Here is a 20,092-nt window from a genome sequence, read left to right as displayed (position 1 = left end):
TTAGAGCGCATGAAAGTCTGTCTGAATTGTCTGTCTGTGTTTTCTTGTTGTTGTGCTACATATTGATTTGAGATATATATATATATATATATATATATATATATATATTCATTACCCGTACCAACCGGTTATTTATCTTAACGAAAGGTATTTATATAATGTATTTATACAACAATAATTAACATCACGTAGTCTCTTGAAACTAGCTGTTTTGGGATGGTGTAATGTCTGTATCTTTGTGTTTTTTACTGTTTTTACTGTTTTGTTTCCCAGAGCTGGATTTTATCAAAAACTATGCAGAAGTCCATTGTATTACAGCTTCGACTTTGCACAGCAGGTACTATTTATTACACATCATTTACTTAACTTCACTTTATCAAATGTACAATAAAGTGCAAAAGCAGAATAGCAATTATAGATTGCTATAGATGTTGGTATTATTTTGTCTTACGGTAGCTGTTTTTATTTTATCTTTATTTTCCCCCTCCATTCCTTATTGAGAAATGAGAGGTTCTGTGTATAGATGTTGTTTATAAGAGTTCTTATATTAAGAGTATTTTTTTAACTTCCTATAAGTTATCTGTCCTTTTCCTCTGTATCAACCTGCGTTGCAACAATGAAATTTATCCATGTGTGGACAATAAAGGAATATCTTAATTTATCAAATGTCACATGTCTTAATCTAATCTAATTCCTTCGCTCTCTCCCTCTGTCTTTTAAAGATACTTTCCCTCAAACCCTCTGCAGCCAGTCAGCACGGAGAGGCGCGCTGACCCCGCGCGCGCCGGGTCAGCACAGAGCGACGCGCGCCGGGGCAGCGCGCAGCTTCCAAAGATCAAGAGTTATCAGCACTTCAGGTATTTATATTGAAACTCTCACATTGTGTTGAAAAAAAATAGTTCATGAGTGTTTTATGTGAAATAATTAGCCATTTCTTAAATGTCCTGTTATTTGCTTACAGCTTTGATGCCAAGAGACCAGGTGTGGTGCTTGCAAAAAGTCACTGTGAAGCAGAACCTGTGGAATTTCAGCTACTACGCAATTCAGCTGATCTGCCTCCGGTTGACAATCTCCATGTCCTGGTCCCACCTGGACTGAACTTTGACAGGCAGACCTATCTGCATGAAAAAAATCAGACCTTTCTGTACTGACGAGGCAAAAGGCATCACATGCCCAGCGCCAAGAGTCACAGCACAGAAGAGGATGAGGCTGTGATCTCTGATGTAATTGGACTCTGATGGTGTACATATCATATCTATTATCTCATTAATTAATACATTTTTATGATCTACATATCACCACTTCCTATTGCACTATATAACTGTATACCTTTATATTTCATTATGTACATATCATGCCGTTTAGTGCTCAGTGTTCAATGTTTTGCTGTTTGTGTTGCACTGATTCACCTGTGAATTCTGTTTATCGACAAATGGCAATAAACCTTATTCCGATTCTGATTCTGATTCTTGGATTATAAAAGGCCCTGAATAGCATCAAAGTATTTCCATTTCAATATAGTAACTTCTAATTCTGATTCAAGTCCAGTTCACATCAATAACACTCCTCTTGAGTCTTTAGTGACAGCTGTAGGGGGAAGGTGCTGTCAGTGTGACAGAGGGGAGGGCTTATCTCAATGAGATGCAAATGAGCCCCCCTGTGACTCTGGGCTCACTCAGGTGAGAATCTTTAGAGGTTTTCTCAGTAAAAGGTTTTGAGAGTTTTATACATTCAAATGACCACAACTTACTCAAATATTATCAGATGTGCATGAGTGAGACATCATTGGATAGCTTTGAGTTCACACTGGGAATAACTGTAACTGGTTTATCCACGGTCAGTCACATATCACAAGGACTGAAAAACATCATGGATTTGAGTGAAGCACAAAACACTTAATCTGAGGTGAGAGGATAGATGCCAAATGAGTTCCTTTGTTCCACATGTGTCACGGAAACAAACATCTAATTCCACGTTTTGAGTTTGACTGAAAGTATGACACAGGGCGACCTGACCAGACTCACTCTTCATAAAGTGTGTATTCTTGGATGATACCTTGACCAGGATCTTCTTTCGGAGCATCTCAGGAGAGGGCAGGTGTCCCAGCTCATCCACTTTGATGCTGGACAGGTCCAGTTTGTCCCCCAGGATGTCCACCAGGTACTGTGCCATCTTCTTCTGCTGAGGAACTGTGCAGTGGTTTTCTATGGACAGGATGACCGGGTAACTGCAAGACAAAAACAACAACCGACTAAAGAAAACTTTCTGGACATATTTGTTATTGCGTACTGGAAAAAGCACCCAACATTCTGAATGGAGGAAGAAGAATGTGGCAGAATCCTTGGCTTCAGCAGTGGGGAGTGTCTGACCTGTGTCTTAGTTATGATACCAATTGATTTTGTCATCCTGCTGCCTTTTGGGCCCGACCGCAAGTGCCTTTGTCGGTGCAGAACGTTTTGTCGACATTGTGGGTTTTAGAGAAACTTGAAATTGTATAATTATATATATATATATATATATATATATATATATATATATATATATATATATATATATATATATATATATATATATATATATATATATATATATATATATATATATATATATATATATATATATATATATATATATATATATATTTATATTTATATTTATATATTTATATTTATTCATGGTGGAGTGGATAGCACATGGGACCGCCACATGGGACTGCCTATGGCCCAGAAGAAAAAAAAAAAGAAAACAATAGGAACTTATTTTGGCTCCTTTTTGTTTGACTAGATTTGAAATGAACTCACTCGTGTTTGACAAAGGCGTATTTGTTGATGGTCTCGATGACGTCTTTGAAGAGGATTTTTGAGGTGAGGGTGTATCCGTGATGTACGATTGGATCTCCGTCCGGCCCGTCCCAACAGTCCACTGCAAAGCATCAAGAAATGAACAACTTTACAGGTGGATTATATAACAACATGGTCGAGGGCGAGACACCTGTCGCCAAGGAGATGATATGCAGAGTATGTAAAGGTGCTGTACACAATGTTCACTTTTGTTTTGAAATGTGAAAAAGAACAAGTCCATTTACCCATTTGTTTGCATGTAATAAAAGTCAAATCTGTTTTACCCAATAGAGATGTATTGTTAAAGTAACTACTCGGATGAAAATGAAACCACCGCGTTTTCTCTATGTATAAATATATAAATACAAAGCATTCTATTCTCCAAGAAGCAGGAAGTGCTCTGTTAGCATGTCAATGTTTATTAGCTTCACCCGGGATGGCACAAGTCTCTGGGCCCAGACACTAGTAGGGCCAGTGCTTCCGAAGAGTGCAGACGCTTTCTCGCTCGCTCCAGCTTGCTATCACTGCTTTCCTTATTTATTTTGCTTTTTAATTAGTTTTTGTCGTCCAAAATTTTTTTCTTATGACTTTTTCAAGTAAACCAAGGATTTTGAGATTTGCGCCACAGTTTCTGAGATAACCTGTTTAAGAGAAATGGCCTCCACCTATGCAGAGGTGGAGTGAGGGTGAAGAGGTGGAGTGAGGGTGCTGACAGAGAACCTGCTCCACGCTCTGAGGCATTGGACTAGGCCTGGACAGGTCCCTGAGCAGATAGTTAAAGAAGAGAGAAATGAGTTAAGAATTCCTGCTCCACATTCACCTCCACCACCTCCAGCAAAGGACTCATCAGCAACAGCACCACAAAAATCTTCAAAGGCCTTGGACACATCTGTGACAGGCCCAACAACATCCCTGTCATCGCCCCTGCCTTCAGACCAGCCCTGGGTTCCCCCTGCAACATCTACTCCCACTACAGATTCCTCACTCTCCTTCTCATCTCCACCCTCACCCATGGGCCTTCCCAGCCATTTTGAAAGTCTGATCAAATCAGGCATTAAGATGGCTCCACTCATGCCCAATATAGACCTCGCGCAGCTGACGTCAGAGTGTGACGTCACACATGCATCCGGACGGCAAAACAACCCAGCAAGCGTGGCTTTTCACTGAACTTTTGCGTCTCTATTCAGATCTATTCACCTCAAACACAACTACGAAAATATGGTAATCTCGTGCTCAGCGTATGGATGTAACAATCGACAGGGAAAGAAAGACCCAGAAAGGCGAGCGAGATGGGTGACTGCGGTGAAGAGAAAAGTCTGGAATCACTTCCCGAACAATCCGTATTTTGAGCCAAAAGCTATTGTATTGAACTGTAACAGGCCTGAAATTAAAGATGGATTGTGTTAAGCATGGAAAGATTTGGCTTAATGCTAAATCTTTACATGCTTGCAATTTTCCATTTTTTTATATCAGAAAGTGACTGATGACCGTCTACACATCTGTATTTTTCAGGTAAAAAAGTGATGACCCCCTGTCACCCGCCTATGTGACATCAATTTTCTCTTTTGTGTCCTCACCGGAAAAGAGGAAACCCACACGAACACTGGAGACATTTGAGAGAAGACAGCAGTGTAAACAGAGGAGAAAAGAAGAGGCTGACGGGAGCTGCTGTTGATCAATTAAAAAAAATGTATAAATATAAAAATGGTGCGTCAGTGCCACTTTCTGAATAAATTAAAACAAATTAATTGAAATTTAACTCACCGTCGATATGATTAAAAACAATGGCTTATTCCGCACTTTAAACAGCTGGACTCCACTAACCCATCCTGACACGAAATAATTGTACGCGTCTAAACTTTTGTAAACTTTCATTGCTTTTCCTGTGAAGTGAGGAATGACGATTAACTAAGTAATTGTACAGTCCTGGTACGCGAAGTCCGGGATGTCGGATGGACGGCAGTCTTGAATTTACGTGGATAAACTTGCAGGCAAATTAAAGGGGTCCTGCACTCCGACAAGTGAACTTTTGGCAACATATTGTTTCTTTAAGTCACCATCTAAATGCTCAACATATTTTGATAATGTCGGGTTGGACAAATGACCGCTCATTTTGGATACAATCTGTGTAATTGGGCTCTTGCTGTAGTGTTCAGGTGTAAGCGTGCACTTGTTTTGCCGTCTGGCCAAACAAGTCACGTGACTGCACGAGGTCTATAGCAAGATTAAGGGTTATGTCAACAAAAGCCCAACCACCCATCCCTTCTCGTCTTTCACCTGGTCCCAAACTCTCCCCGGCTACAAAAGCCCCACCACCCATCCCCCTCATCTTTCACCTGGTATCTCCCGTAGCTATGGTGCACTGGGTCTCAGCGTTGCCAGGACTTATTGTCATATTAAAAATCAAACCAACCCGGGGCCCTATGTAAAAATAGCCCCCCTAGTGCTATTTGTAGTCACATCACACAGATGGGAAAACAAATTGCGAGTCAGGCGGCCCAATCTGAGAAATATGATTCATATTCCCTGTGAAAAGATAAGGCCCAGCCCCACTGAAACTAGTCTGAAACTTGCTGTGCTAAATGTCAGATCCTTATGTAACAAATCACTCTTAATTAATAATTTTATCTCTTCTTATAATCTTGATCTTATGTTTTTAACTGAAACATGGCTTGACAAAAACACAGGAAATGTAGTTCTGATAGAATCTGCTCCACCCAACTTTAAGTTTGAATCTGAAACACTAGAAAACAAAAAAGGGGGAGGAGTCTGTGCTGTATTTAGATTTAATAATTAGCCGAAGGGTGCACGTGGCAAAGGCGGTTAGCGCTCTTGCCTCCCAAGAAGGAGATCATAGGTTTGATTCCCGGACCAGACCAACATCACATGATCTCTCTGGGTGGAGTCCGCATGTTCTCCCCGTGTTACCGTGGGTTCTCTCCAGGTTCTCCGGGTTCCTCCCACCGTCCAAAGACATGCATGTGTTAGGCAAAATTGGTGACTCTAAATTGGCTCTAGTGAATGAATGTGAGAGTGAATAGCTGTCTGTAATGTCTATGTCTCTATGTTGGCCCTGCGATGAGTTGGCCGCTGTCCAGCATGTACCCCGCCTAAGGCCCGAAGTCACTGGGATAGGCTCCAGTCACCCGCGACCCCAAAAGGGAACAAGCGGTAGAAAATGGATGGATGGATGGAATTACCCGAAGGTTGTTTTTTGGGGTGTTTTCATCATTTGAGTATGTATCCTTTAAAATTGAGCTAAAACAGTCTCCATCCATTCTCATCCAGCCTCTCCAATGTTTTATTGATGATTTTACTGAGATGTTTCAGTCGTATGCAGAGACTTTGATGGTTTGGTCATTACAGGTGATTTTAATGTGCATGTTGATAATATTTGTGACAGAAACGCTAAAGAGCTTGATGCTGTCCTTGAAACTTTCAGTCTTACTCAGCATGTGAGAGGCCCCACCCACAGCTGAGTGACCCCACCCACAGCAGAGTGGCTCCACCCACAGCAGAGTGGCTCCACCCACAGCAGAGTGGCTCCACCCACAGCAGAGGGCACACTCTAGATCTCATCATTACAAAGGGGGTAAATATTTCAAATGTCAATGTGGTTGATGCTGCTCTGTCTGATCATTTCTGTGTCTTCTTTGACCTGTCTGTTTTTCCCAAACCACCGGCTGGTCCTGCAGTTGTTCAGTGGCTGGTCCTGCATCAGTTCAGAGGAGAGACATAAAGGATTATCTTATCTTATCTTTATGGACATGATAAACTTTGAAAATGTCTCATGCTCTAATGTACATGATTTGTTGAACTCTGATACATCTAGTGTTTTGAATGTTCTGGACACCATTGCCCCTATGAAGGCTAAAATGGTTCAAAATAAGCAGAAGTTGCCATGGAGAAATGATGATTCGGTCAGGGCACAGAAAAGGGAGTGCCGCCGGGCCGAACGGAAATGGCGCAAGTCCAAGCTCCAGGTTAAAAAAGAGATTTACAAATAGAAGCTGAACATGTACAACCTCATTTTATGTAGAACTAGGGAAAGATATTTATCTGAAATAATTGGAAGCTGCAGTAACAACTGGCGTGTCCTGTTTGCCACAGTAACAGATGAACAAACCCTCCAGCTCAGCTGCCGTTAGAACTCATTTCCACATCCAAGTGTAATGAGTTTGCATTATTCTTTAATGACAAAGTTCAGGGCATTAAAAATGCTATAAATCCCACAATGCAAAAAATAACCCTAAAACCACCAAGACACTTAGAGCTGACTCACTTTGCACCAGTAACTGACAAAACTGTCCATGAGATCATCACCAGTCTGAGTTCATTTACAGCTGCCTCCATGTGTGACCCTCCAGATTTCTAAAGTCTGTGCTGAACAGTTTGTTAGCACCGCTCACTCACATAGTTAACATGTCGCTTCAATCTGGAACATTCCCAATGTCTTTGAAAACTGCGGTCATAAAACCTCTCCTAAAGAAGAGCAGTCTTGATGCTGCAGTACTGAGTCATGACCGGCCCATCTCTAATCTGCCATTTTGGGGCAAAGTCCTGTGAGTTGTTTACAACAGCTCACAGATATCCTCTTACTAAACAACTCATTTGATGTTTTTCAGTCAGGTTTTAGACCTCATCACAGCACTGAGACTGCTCTTGTCAAGGTTATGAATGACATCCGCCTGAACACTGACACGGGCAAAGCCTCAGTCTTAATTCTGTTAGATCTGAGTGCTGCTTTCGACACTGTCGATCATGGAACCCTCTTACAGAGACTAGAGGACTGAGTGGGCATCACTGGCACTGCCCTAAACTGGTTAAGGTCCTATCTGGAAGACAGGAAGTACTTTGTTGAAATTGGTAGCTGTGTCTCAGACCACATGACCCTGACCTGTGGAGTGCCCCAAGGGTCATTCCTGAGTCCCCTTCTGTTCAACCTCTACATGCTGCCGTTGGGTCAGTTGATACGTAGTGAAAATGTGTCCTATCACAATTATAAGATAAGATAAGATAGGATAAGATATTCCTTTATTGTCCCACATGGGGAAATTTCATTGATGCAACGTAGGTAGATACAGAGGTAGATACAGAAGAAAAGAACAGATAACTTATAGGAAATTTGAAAAACACTCTCAGTAGAAGATCTCTTATAAACAAAAACTCCTATAAATAAAACCTCCCATTTCCCAACCAGGGATGGGGAGAAATAATAAAGATAAAAATAAATAAATAAATACCATTGCATGTGATCACGACAGTAATTGCACAGTAGGACTAACAGTGTTTGTTATAAAGTGACAGCAGCAGGAAGGAAAGACCTGCGAAACCTCTCCTTCACACAGAGAGGGTGGATCAGTCTCTCACTGAAACTGCTCTCCAGAGCGGACAGAGTGTCCTGCAGGGGGCGACACTCATGGTCAAGCATAGATGTGAATCTAGCCAGGACCCTTCAGTCCCCCACCTCCTGCACCGAGTCCAGAGCGCAGCCCAGGACGGAGCTGGACTTCTTGATGACTTTGTCCAGTCTCTTCCTCTCCCTCTCTGTGATGCTGCTGCTCCAGCAGGCCACACCGTACAGGAGGGCTGATGCCACCACAGTGTCGTAGAAGGTCTTCAGGAGTGGCCCTGTCACTCCAAATGAGAGGTAGAGCCGACTCTGGCTCTTCCTGTACAGTGCGTCTGTGTTATGAGTCCAGTCCAGTTTGTGGTTCAGATGAACACCAGGTACTTGTATGAGTCCAAGTCTATTGGACTCATATATGCAAGTATATCGGCACTAAGCCTACTGTAAAGCCCAGGAAGAGCCTGACCAATAGCCAGGTTCTAACACTAAAGCTTTGGTCGAGTTTTGTCTGAGACAAATAGTTTAGTGAAAGCTAAATCTAGGGAGGGGCAGACGAGACTAGGTCCGTCGGTAAAGATACAAAGCGTCACATCAGGTGGAGGCGTCGACGAGAGAGTCGTCGTAAAAGAAACATACGCTCAGCACAGACGTGTGCAGTTCGCAGATAGCGCGCAGATCAATCTAAAAGTGATGTGTCCATCCCGGAGACACCTGTCCTGCTGCAATGTCAAATAAATATGGGAAGGAGTGTCTGGAATGCCTGCCAATGTGGTCCGATAAATTTGGATTTGGCTATGTGGTTTTTTTTTGTTTGTTTTTTAAATTTAGTTAATTTTATTGTATTTCTGTAATTTCTTTGTGATTTTAATGCATTTTTCCTGCTGTGTGAAGCACTTTGAATTGCCTTGTGTATGAAATGTGCTCTACAAATAAACTTGCCTTGCCTAGTGAAAAGTGCTTATAAACTCACCCCTTTGAAAATGTAGGATACTGGGAATACAGTCGGTGAGTGAGTGCTACATGTGGAGCTGCAGAGTTTAAAGAGTTGAAAAGAGTTTTAAAATGTTTCAAATGAAGTAGATCGTTTTTTAAGTCTGTGTAATCCCTCATTCGTCCAGGATCTTTCCATCTTAGAAAAAGTTACAGTTGTAGTCATCTGGGCAATTTTTTTAGTTTTAAAATATGTTTTTGAGGACTTCCGGCAGTGCTGTGCCTGAACGCGTTCATTGAACGAAACTTCATGAGCGCATTCATAATTTTGGTGAACGTGAACTGAACGAACGGTATTACTGCTGAAGAACGAAACTGTGAACGCGTTCATTCTGGTGTCTGTGAACGGCAAAATTCGTTCTTTTTATTTTCGTTCAATAAAGTGTCAGATTTCTAGAGACTTCCAGGCGAAAAACACTGTTAAGTTGCCCAAATAGAGCCTGTGTCGGCCAAGTGTGAGAGCTCCGAAGTTGTAGAGGCGATAGATCGCGGAGAGATTTTGCGCGTCGCACCACACTGCGCATGCGCATCAAAACAAAAAGCAGCATTGACGCGACCGCAGCGCGAAGTCAACAGAGCAGCAGGAGTCGCCCTTCTACGACCATTTACGTGAGTTTTATGATAAGGTCGGTGAGGATGGGAACAATCTACCATTTCTGTGCAAACTTTGCCCAGCAAGTTTTCCCTCATGTTTTTGAGAATATACTGTGGGGCTGAAAGGTGCTGCTGCTGCTGCTGCTAGTGTGGTCTGACAGGACAGCAACACATGGGGGAAGTCTGTCCCTTCAATGTGAATGTAAATCCTGGGTAAGGATTCAAAATTGGATATGAAGATGAAATCTGACACATATTTTCAGCATTAAACTAATAAAATAATTGCTGCCTGTAGTTGTATTTGGGCTGTGGAAATAATTTAGAACAATTATTGCATAATATTGAAAAAAAGAACTGAACTAGTTAATTTTTTGGAGCTGTGAAGGGTTAGTTCAAAATTTTGAATTATGAACTGAACTAGTTCATGTAGAAAGTGAACTTTCCCAACACTGACTTCCGTGTATAGCACACACTGAGTAGTCACCCTGCTGCCAATATATACCTTTAAACCTCTTTTTCACCTAAAAACCAAGGAGCAAGACACTGAGATTACTAAACCCAGAAAAGGCAAGGGAGGTGATGCTTCGGGCACCAGGCTTTTAGATAGAGGGCCGTATTCCCGTATTTTGGACGGGGTATTTTAAAATGTGGACGGGCATTTTCGAGTGCAGTGACGGCCACCACACCGCGCGGCGGGGCGCTACCCAAAAGATTATGGAAAGCCAATATGATCACGCTCCGCCACTTAAGAGCGGCGTATCGTGGCGTATTTCACGGCGCTTTTACAAAATAAAGCGGTGCTTTTTAACCCCGAGGAACGTCTGCCGTAAATTAGGCAGCCCCAAATAAATAGTATGTTTGCTGTAACCCGACCCAACATTTTTTAAGTAGGTAGGTAGGTAGGTAAATTCTTCTTTTTTTTTTGCTTTGAAGGCATAGAAAATTCCAAATTTGTATACAAAATCCACCCATTTAATGATAATTAACACGTATCAGTCTTAAAACCATCAACTTATTCTTAATTCTCCTTCTGTTTCCTCGCTTCGACCGATCTGTCACCGACACACTGAACATGCCATTTTTGCTTCTGCCAGTGATCCGCAGTGATCGGCAGTGACCCGCAGTGACCGCCAGGCGTCGGGCTTGAACAGTCAATGAGACGTTCTCCGTTTGTGTTAGTTACATTTCTCGACGGTTTTCGGGAAATATTTCTAGCGAGTTCCAGTGATACAAAATGATTCAACATGGCGCTTTTTTTTTTTAAACGGTCGGTGAGTCTGCGAGATATAAGACAAAAAAATATATTTGGCATCATTTTGACAAAACGCTGATATTTTCTTTTTTCAGTCGGCTATTTTTTTACCAAGTCGGTCGGGTTACGGCAAACAGACATATTTTTTTGCTCTGCCTTAAGAGAACGCCAAGCACCGTCTGGCGTAAATTACGGCACTCGTTTACGGCGCATGCCATTAAAAGCGCCGCTTTATTTTGTAAAAGCGTCGGAAAAAGTGCCTAAGTGGCAGAGTGTGATCATATAAAACATTTTAAGAACTTTTTATTAGTTCGGAGAATGCAGAAGCTACTCGTTTTTTCGCCTAGTCGGCCCACGTTTTCAAACCCTATCTAAAAGCCTGTTGGGCACTAAACAATTAAAACTAAAGGACTACAACTTTGGGGAAAAACAACTTCCCCACAAGCTAACAATGCAAATGCTAGCGCAGCTCCTGAGGGGGGCACCACTCTTCAGCGGGGATCACCACGGCCTGCATGGGATGGACGGAAACGTGGTGGTGCTTGTGTTGTGTTGCAGTGTGACAGTGTCAGAGAGCTGAAGTCAGAGAGCTGAAGTCAGAGAGCTGAAGTCAGAGCGGTGAACAACCAGCCCAGATCCACAAGAATCAAAGCAGAAATATTGGAGGAATCTCCCCGTACAGTTTTCATTGAAAACACTTCAAATATGTCCAAAAGACACAAAACCCATGAGCAATGAAATGTTATCAGTTTGAAGCTGATGTTTGTCAGGTGTGGTCATTTTTAAACAAAAATTGCAGTTTTTGAATTTCAAACGTAGGGGCTAGCATCCAAATTAGATGTTTTTAAATTCATAAAAGAATCTATTTGCCGTACACGACTGAAAATATTTCTTACAAGTTCATTTGTGATACAATGTGACAACATCATGTGACTCTACCATTTCTAGTTTCTAACCCTAACCCTTGTTCAGCGTCTTTTGGTCACTGAAAAGCACTATATAAATAAAAGTTATTATTATTATTATTATGTTGAGGTTCATATTTCTCCCACTGTTGACCCCCTGAACGTACTAACCAGGTCCTGTTCTGCTAAGCTTCAAGCAGGTATGGCCACTATTTCACAGTGTAAAATAAGGTACGGCAGCAGAACTTGAGGAAACATTACAAATCAAATGTGAATGTGTTGTGACGGACCCTCCACACAGCGGCAGCCGGCCTGCAGCACCCAGGCGTACATGTCCACTCGGGACTGGGACATGAGCTGGTCCCCCATCAGGTAGGTGTTGTGAGAGGAGGCGATGAAGTAGTTACACAGTGGCTGGTTCATGTCCTGGGTCACACTGTAGTGCTCCGGGTTAAAGATGTCTCCAGCCGGGCTGCGCATGTAGTTTGTGAAACCTGCAGACGACAGGTCAGAGGTCAGAACAGACACAGCATTGAGCCTTTTTGTTACTATTGGGGTTTGGCTTTTTTGTTTTTGAACAATTCCTTTATTACCCACAAATCATAATAACATATATGTTTCAATAGACTACATTCATGCATATTGTGCTGCTTTTTTCTATTAATTTGCCAAATAAAACTGACCTTTCCAATAAATTACAAGTTTTTGCTTTTCGCCCAACAAAAATCAAAATTATATAAATATTGTGACCCATGTATCGAGATAAGGGTCAGACTGACTGTATAATCCCGTAGTGCTCTCCTAGGGTCCACCTGGCATAAAAAGATGGGAGTGTCTGCAGAGCCGCGGCGCGCGGCCGAAAAAGCCATGTTATTTTTGTGCCGGCCGCGCGCTGCGGCTCCTGAAACTGCGCCGCTATTTGACTAGGGTTAGCCATGAGGCTATAACGGGCTATAAGGGAAATGCCGTGGTCCCTTAAACTGCGCGGCCATTTGACCGCGCCGCGGCTCTCCAGCCACGGCCTAAAAAGATTGTACTTTTTTTTTTTTTACAATTTATAAATAGTTCTGAGCACACGCTTTCTTATAGCAGGATTTGATGGCTTCAACACAGAATGGGAAATGTATTTTACCATCAATTCCCAGGACTTCTTGCTTCAGGTTTTCAGAACATGGCTCAAACTTGTTGATGATCTCCTGACAGTGGTCCTTGGTCACATCGGTCATCTGAAAAAACAGCACAAATGTTGATAACAAAAGTACAGTACATTTTAAAAGTCATTGCATCCTCAGCACACGTTTGAGCAACTGTGATCGCAAAGTTTGTGCTGAGGACAGTCTGTGATCGGGGACGGAAATTAAAATATGTCTAAGGAATAGGAAACTATTGACGAACTAATGAAGGAGGTAAAGCCAATTTAAGCAAATGATCCAAAGATTGCTGCCCTTGACACGTGCACTGCTAATCTAGAGCAATCCTCCATGATAAATGACATGGTGATCACCGGACTGGACACATAAATAAGAATTATGAGCCCGTTTTTAGACGTGATTAAAGCTGCATCATGCAAACTCAAGCAGAGGATCTTTATGCAACTTTTCAAGTCAAGGACAGTCTCTTCAGAAAAAGCCTCATCTGTGAATAACAGCCCTTTATCTGAGGAACGTCTCAGAGCAGGAGAAGCAGATCAGTGAACTTGATCCTGGGCTTCTTCAGCCTGACACCATCCTGTCCGTGCTCTGGCCAACGTGTGGACCAAGCTGCAGCGTGAACCCTGAGTGACCCCTGAGTGACCCCCGAGTTACCCCTGAGTGAACCCTGAGTGACCCCTGAGTTAACCCCGAGTGAACCCAGAGTGAACCCCGAGTGACCCTTGAGTGAACCCTGAGTTAACCCTGAGTGACCCCTGAGTTAACCCCTGAGTGGCCCCCGAGTGACCCCCGAGTTGGCCCCTGAGTAAACCCTGAGTAAACCCTGAGTGGCCCCCGAGAGACCCCCGAGTAGACCCTGAGTGACCCCTGAATGGCCCCTGAGTGAACCCTTAGTGACCCTTGAGTGACCCCTGGAGGCGACACACAGAACCATCTCCTCAGGATGACAGCTCCTGCTTCTGGTCGTATGAATGCATTTCACTGGCTGAAAATATCATCTTAGAATAAACTCTAAGACACAACTAGATAGATCTAGAACAATCATGTCTGGTGTCTTCATCTGTTATCGACTCATTTGCATATTCCAAATTCATATTTATCTGTTTCATTATTTGGTCAATAAATCTTAATAAACTCGTCCATCACCCAAGCTGAAGTCACTGAGGTTGTTGGCAAACTCCTCGGTGGCTCCGGGGATGGATGAAATCCACCCTGAGTATCTAAAGTCTCTGAATGATGTAGGACTGTCTTGGTTGACACGTCTCTGCAACATCGCGTGGCGGTCGGGGACAGTGCCTCTGGACTGGCAGACCGGGATGGTGGTCCCTCTATTCAAGAAGGGGGACCGGAGGGTGTGTTCCAACTACAGAGGGATCACACTCCTCAGCCTCCCATAAGGTCTATTCCAGGTTCTGGAAAGGAGAATCCGACCGATAGTCTAACCTCGGATTCAGGAGGAGCAGAGCAGTTTTCGTCCCGGTCGTGGAACACTGGACCAGCTCTAGACTCTCCATCGGGTGCTCGAGGGTTCATGGGAGTTTGCCCAACCAGTCCACATGTGCTTTGCGGATCTGGAGAAGGCTTTCGACCATGTCCCTCGGGGTGTCCTTTGGGGGGTGCTCCGGGAGTACGGGGTCCGGAGCCCTTTGCTCAGGGCTGTCCGGTCCCGGTGTTCATTGCCGGCAGTAAGTCAGACCTGTTCCCAGAGTATGTTGGACTCCTCAGGGCTGCCATTTGTCTGGTTGGTTCTGTTCATAGTTTTTATGGACAGAATTTCTAGGCGCAGTCAAGGGTCGGAGGGTGTGGTCAGGGGTCAGAGGGTGCGGTCAGGGGTCAGAGGGTGCGGTAAGGGGTCAGAGGGTATGGTCAGGTGGTCCACCCGGTGGAGGAAACTCATTTCGACCGCTTGTATTCACTGGGCGCTCCCTTAGAGAAAGGGTGAGGAGCTGGGCCACACAGGAGGAGCTCGGAGTAGAGCTCAGGCATCTGTTCCGAAGCCTCCTGGGCGACTCCCTGGGGAGGTGTTCAGGGCATGTCCCACCTGGAAGAGGTCCCGTGGCAGACCCACAACACACTGAAGGGACTATGTCTCTCGGCTGGCCTGGGAACACCTCGGGATCCCCCGGAGGAGCTGGAGGAAGTGTCTGGGGAGGAGAAAGTCTGGGAGTCCCTGCTTAGACTGCTGCCCCCGTGACCCGGCCCCGGATAAAGTGGAAGAAAATGGATGGAGGGATCTTCATTAACCACATTTGGTAAAGTGCTCATTCATTTCCAGAAAAGGGGTCAATGTCACGGTTACGTTCTCACAAACTTTCTGATCAACGATCAAGTTAAATTATTAATAAATGGATTAAGATATTTGATTATAGAATTATTAATTGTCTAATCTATGGCTAGTGCCTCAACTTACTCTTAAAATATGATAACAAACATACCCACACTCACGTTGTGTCACGTTTCAAATCTTGATCAATTCTTTCATCTATATCAACTTTGAATGTGGCCCTCTCTCGTAAGTGGTAGGACATGAATAACATTACAGTACTTGTACTAGTAAGTATCCCCTACAAGGCCCTGCCCTAAGTGGTACACAAAAACAATTTGAAACCACGGGACGAGCTAGAGCCAGTCTGATCAGGTACACATCGTGATGAGGGCGCTGTAGCCAGCAAAGAGTAGTGAGAGTTTTGTTTAGCTGTGCATAAGATTGAAAGGATTTATCTTTGCACTCTTCTCTTTTATGTCTTAAACTGTTTTGTGATTTCTGTAATTTCTTTGTGATTTTAATGCATTTTTCCTGCTTTGTGAAGCACTTTGAATTGCCTTGTGTATGAAATGTGCGACACAAATAAACTTCTATAGCCCGTAACAGGACAGTTGGGGTAACAAAGAAGATGTATACAGCCCAGAGTAGGGACAAAATCTGAGATCTCGTACTAGGTCTCTAGATTGATTTTTGGATGAAAACACATGTCCATTTCATCTTTATGATAAGGATGATTGTTCATTATGGAAAGAGACACATAAATTCATGTGCCGTTGTGACACATATTCATGTGCAATTACTGTCATGACCACAAGCAATAGTATTTATTTATTATTTTCCCCCTCCATCCCTTGTTGGGTAATGGGAGGTTTTGTCTATGGGAGTTTTTGTTTATAGGAGATCTTCTACTGAGAGTGTTTTTCAAACTTCCTATAAGTTATCTGTTCTTTTCTTCTGTATCTACCTGCGTTGAATCAATGAAATTTCCACATGCGGGACAATAAAGGATTATCTTATCTTATCTTATCTTAAAATGCAAGTGTCAAACATGCAGATGATTCCATTGAAGTGCTTGAGCTTGTGCCCACCTTCTGCTGCATCTCCAGAAAGTGGGCCAGGTCCCCGGTGTCCAGGTGGTCCTTGTGGTTGCTGTATGAGAGCAGGAGCAGGTACAGGTCTCTGCGGGTGGACATCCTCTTGTAGAAGGAACAGAACTCCTCAAAGTCCAGAGTGCCCTGGTTATCGTCGGTGTCCGCCTCCTTCAACACACAGCACAGTTTGGAAAATAAATTTAACGGTTATTTTTTGAGCTTACAATTCAATGAAATGTATTTTGATGAAGCCCAAAGTCACAACAGTTTCCTTGCAGAGCTTTTTTATCTGCAGAGTCATTGGTCAATAATAGAGGAATTAAAGGACACGTCATATGTAAAATTTACTTTTTTGAGCTTTTAACCATGTTATAACATTGTTCCCTCATCAAAACCATAGTTGGAGTAACATTTCGCTTTATTCACACTAGTTTGATGAATCCATGTTAGAAAATACTCTCCCCTCCGAGCATCAAAAACATTTGTAACTCTTCGATAACGGATGTTTTCTCGATCTGTGACGTGGCCTAGAGGATCTTCTCTGCTGTTTTTCAAATAAATAAATCATCAGTAGTGAATTTCTCCCATCTAATCATGATCAGTACCACTGCATTCAAAGACCAGAAAATAAACAGGGCAGCCTGAAATGTTTATATTTAACAACGTGTCATCCTATCAGCAGCCAGTAAATGGCGGCAAAACATAGGTTGTCCCTCATTAAACAGAGCTCAAAATGAAATCTGGTTTGTTATTAAAATGTTTTTCGTTCTAAAACATGAAAAGTGAATTCAAATAATGAATAGTATTTGCCCTTTAACTTGCCCACCCATCTTCTGGGATACTTCTAAAGCTGTTCTGAGAGGAAAAAGTATAGCCATAGCCTGTGCAAAAAAGAAACTTAAGGAGAAAAAGCTAAAAGATCAGAAAGAAAAACTAGCCTGAGCATCGAAACTCTGCCGCAGCTCAAAATGAGTTTGACACACCCTGGTCTACTGTATCTGGAGGGAATTTTGCTGGAAAAATGTGTCACGTTTGTTTTCATTACACAGTGTCAAAAGTGCCCATTATTGACTAAGAAATGCTAACTGTTGGTGAAACTGTGGCAGCCAGAGGCAAACAACCTCCTGTTGGACTGAAATGAACAATCCACTGCCAGTATTGCCATCCCTCTCAATCTATTTGGGCCTCAAAACTCCTGCTATGGACACAATAAACACATATCTTTGGGATGTACTTTTGTCGGCGAGAAAAAAGGCCATGACAAGGAAATGGATGACACAAATGATCAAGTACTAGACTGACATAGTAACAGATGGGAAACATGACATGACTGAATTTGGAAATGGAAATATTGTATAGACTTTGTACCAAATGGGAATTTATCATGTTTAGTTTATGTTTTTGGTCTTGTTCTGTTCTGTGTTTAAATCATTTTGATGTTTTAAATAGAACAAAAAAAAACATTTAAACACAAAAAATAAAAAAAGAATCAGCCTGTCTTGCATACTAAGCTATTCCACAGCCAAGGACCAGCAACGGAAACAGCTCCTGATTCTCTGAACAACCCTCTGAACAGGATCGTTTACGGTCGGTGATTTTTAATCAATTAGAAAACGGAGGTGGGCCAGATTTGAGCCAAACGGTCATCCATTAAATTATCATTTAGAATAATCCAACAGTGTACTCAGTCAGTGGCCCATGGGTTCTCAAAATGTGGTTATAGGCTCTGTGGGCTCCATCTTATGATCAGAGAAAGAAGACCTAGACCTGAATAAATGTTCTGGTAAATCCTGTTCAGTCATGATTAGGGGCAGCGCTATTCAACACAAGGCTTGGGGGCCAAATGGCGGTTAGTACTCTCGCTTCACAGCACGAAGGTCGTGGGATAGATCCCCAGCTGTGGGCCTTTCAGTGTGGAACCGGTTACTCCGGTTTGCCCTACCACTAAAAACATGTGTATGAATGAGAGTATTGTGAGAGTGAATGCAGGACAACGGATGATAAATCCGGCATTTGTACATCATGTGTTTCACGTTTACAGTTTACTTGTTATGACAGAAGAACAACATAAATAATTAGGAGCTGAAATAACAGTTTTGTAAATATAAAAAGGTGCAATCAAAAGATTAAAGAACAATAAATCTCCAGGAGCGATGGGTTCACCTCAGAGTGGTATAAAGCTCTAAAGACACACCTCAGAGTGGTGTATAAAGCTCTAAAAACACATCTCAGAGTGTATAAAGCTCTAAAGACACACCTCAGAGTGGTGTATAAAGCTCTAAAAACACACCTCAGAGTGGTATAAAGCTCTAAAGACACACCTCAGAGTGGTGTATAAAGCTCTAAAGACACCTAAGAGTGGTATAAAGCTCTAAAGACACACCTCAGAGTGCTATAAAGCTTTAAAAGACACACTTACTCCTTTTCTTTTGGCAAATTTGAACTGGGCACTTAAGAAGACTCAGAACCTCCAAGAAGAAGCCATCATGTCCCTGATACCAAAAGAAGGGTCGCTCTTCATTTAAGTCCAGGCTTAAAACGTTCCTCTTCGAAATCGCTTATGGTCAGACTAGTTAGGAACAGAAACATAAACCCCACAGCTTTAGCTACGCTGCCCTAGGAGTAACTATGCTGGGAGAAGTATGACAGCTTGAGCACTATCCTCTTCTTCTGACTACTTATGCTATCAAACAATATTTTTTTTTTAATTCCACTTGCAAACTGTTCACCGCCTTCTTTTCTTTCTCTCACTCCTGAGGACCTGTGGACCCAGATGCCCCTCTCCTGGTGAAGTGGTCCCTGCCCTGTGTGGACGGTCCCTCATCTGCCTGAAGAGTGGGTCCAGCTCGACTCCGACGGTCCCTCATCTGCCTGAAGAGTGGCTCCAGCTCGACTCCAACGGCCCCTCATCTGCCTGAAGAGTGGGTCCAGCTCGACTCGGACGATCACTCATCTGCCTGAAGAGTGGGTCCAGCTCCAGTCTCCCTCGTGTCCGTCTGTCTGTCTGTGAGAGTTGGATCTCTCCTTCACTGGAACTCCTCCAGGTTTCTACGCTTTTTTCCCAAAGAGGTTTTTTTTGTAGTTTTTCCTGGCCGAGAAGGAGAGTCTAAGGACAGAGGACCCTGGGACATCGTCCCTCGCCACCACAGACATTGTCTGACTCCATCGCCACGACAGACATTGTCTGACTTCATCGCCACCACAGACATTGTTGATTCATTTCTCCCTGTGGCCCTCAGAGGCAACTGTTGTTGTGATTTTGGGCCTTACAAAAAAAAATTGATTTGATTTGATTTGAAGTGAAGGAGCGACTGGACTGTGCCTCATATAGACTCATTTCTATCATGAATGTGGACTATCGTTTATACACCTCAACAAATCCTCCAAAATTGAATTCACAATGATCAAACAGGATTCATGACCAAAACAACAAAGCCGTAATAATTAGTTTAGATGATGAAAAAGCTTTTGATTCTGTAGCTGGCAATATTTAAAGTGCTAAACAAATAAATTAGTTAATTATGAAAAAAATATTGTGGCTCTTTACGATGGTGTAACATCAAGGATTAAAATCAATGGTCATCTGACAGATCCACCGACTCTGGAAAGGCGGGTGAGGCAGGGCTGTGCATGGTCTCTCCTCCTATTTTGCT

At 42.9% G+C, this 20,092-nt stretch overlaps 1 protein-coding gene across 1 annotated transcript in view; it reads right to left on the bottom strand.

The window, feature by feature from the left end:
• The window catches only part of LOC140363582 (uncharacterized), a 123,318-nt gene that overhangs the window by 56,367 nt on the left and 46,859 nt on the right, over positions 1–20,092 (bottom strand). Inside the window, 5 exon segments of the mRNA XM_072450216.1 lie at positions 2,056–2,227; positions 2,802–2,922; positions 12,222–12,425; positions 13,064–13,157; positions 16,437–16,607. Coding sequence (XP_072306317.1) covers positions 2,056–2,227; positions 2,802–2,922; positions 12,222–12,425; positions 13,064–13,157; positions 16,437–16,607 — 762 coding nt within the window.

The sequence above is a fragment of the Eucyclogobius newberryi genome, unplaced genomic scaffold (assembly GCF_026437365.1).
Source record: "Eucyclogobius newberryi isolate DKJ021-1_F unplaced genomic scaffold, fEucNew1.0.hap1 SCAF_17, whole genome shotgun sequence".
In the NCBI taxonomy this organism is placed as follows: domain Eukaryota; kingdom Metazoa; phylum Chordata; class Actinopteri; order Gobiiformes; family Gobiidae; genus Eucyclogobius; species Eucyclogobius newberryi.
Note: the sequence above shows the minus strand (reverse complement) of the source record. Positions and strands in the feature narration are given on the sequence as shown.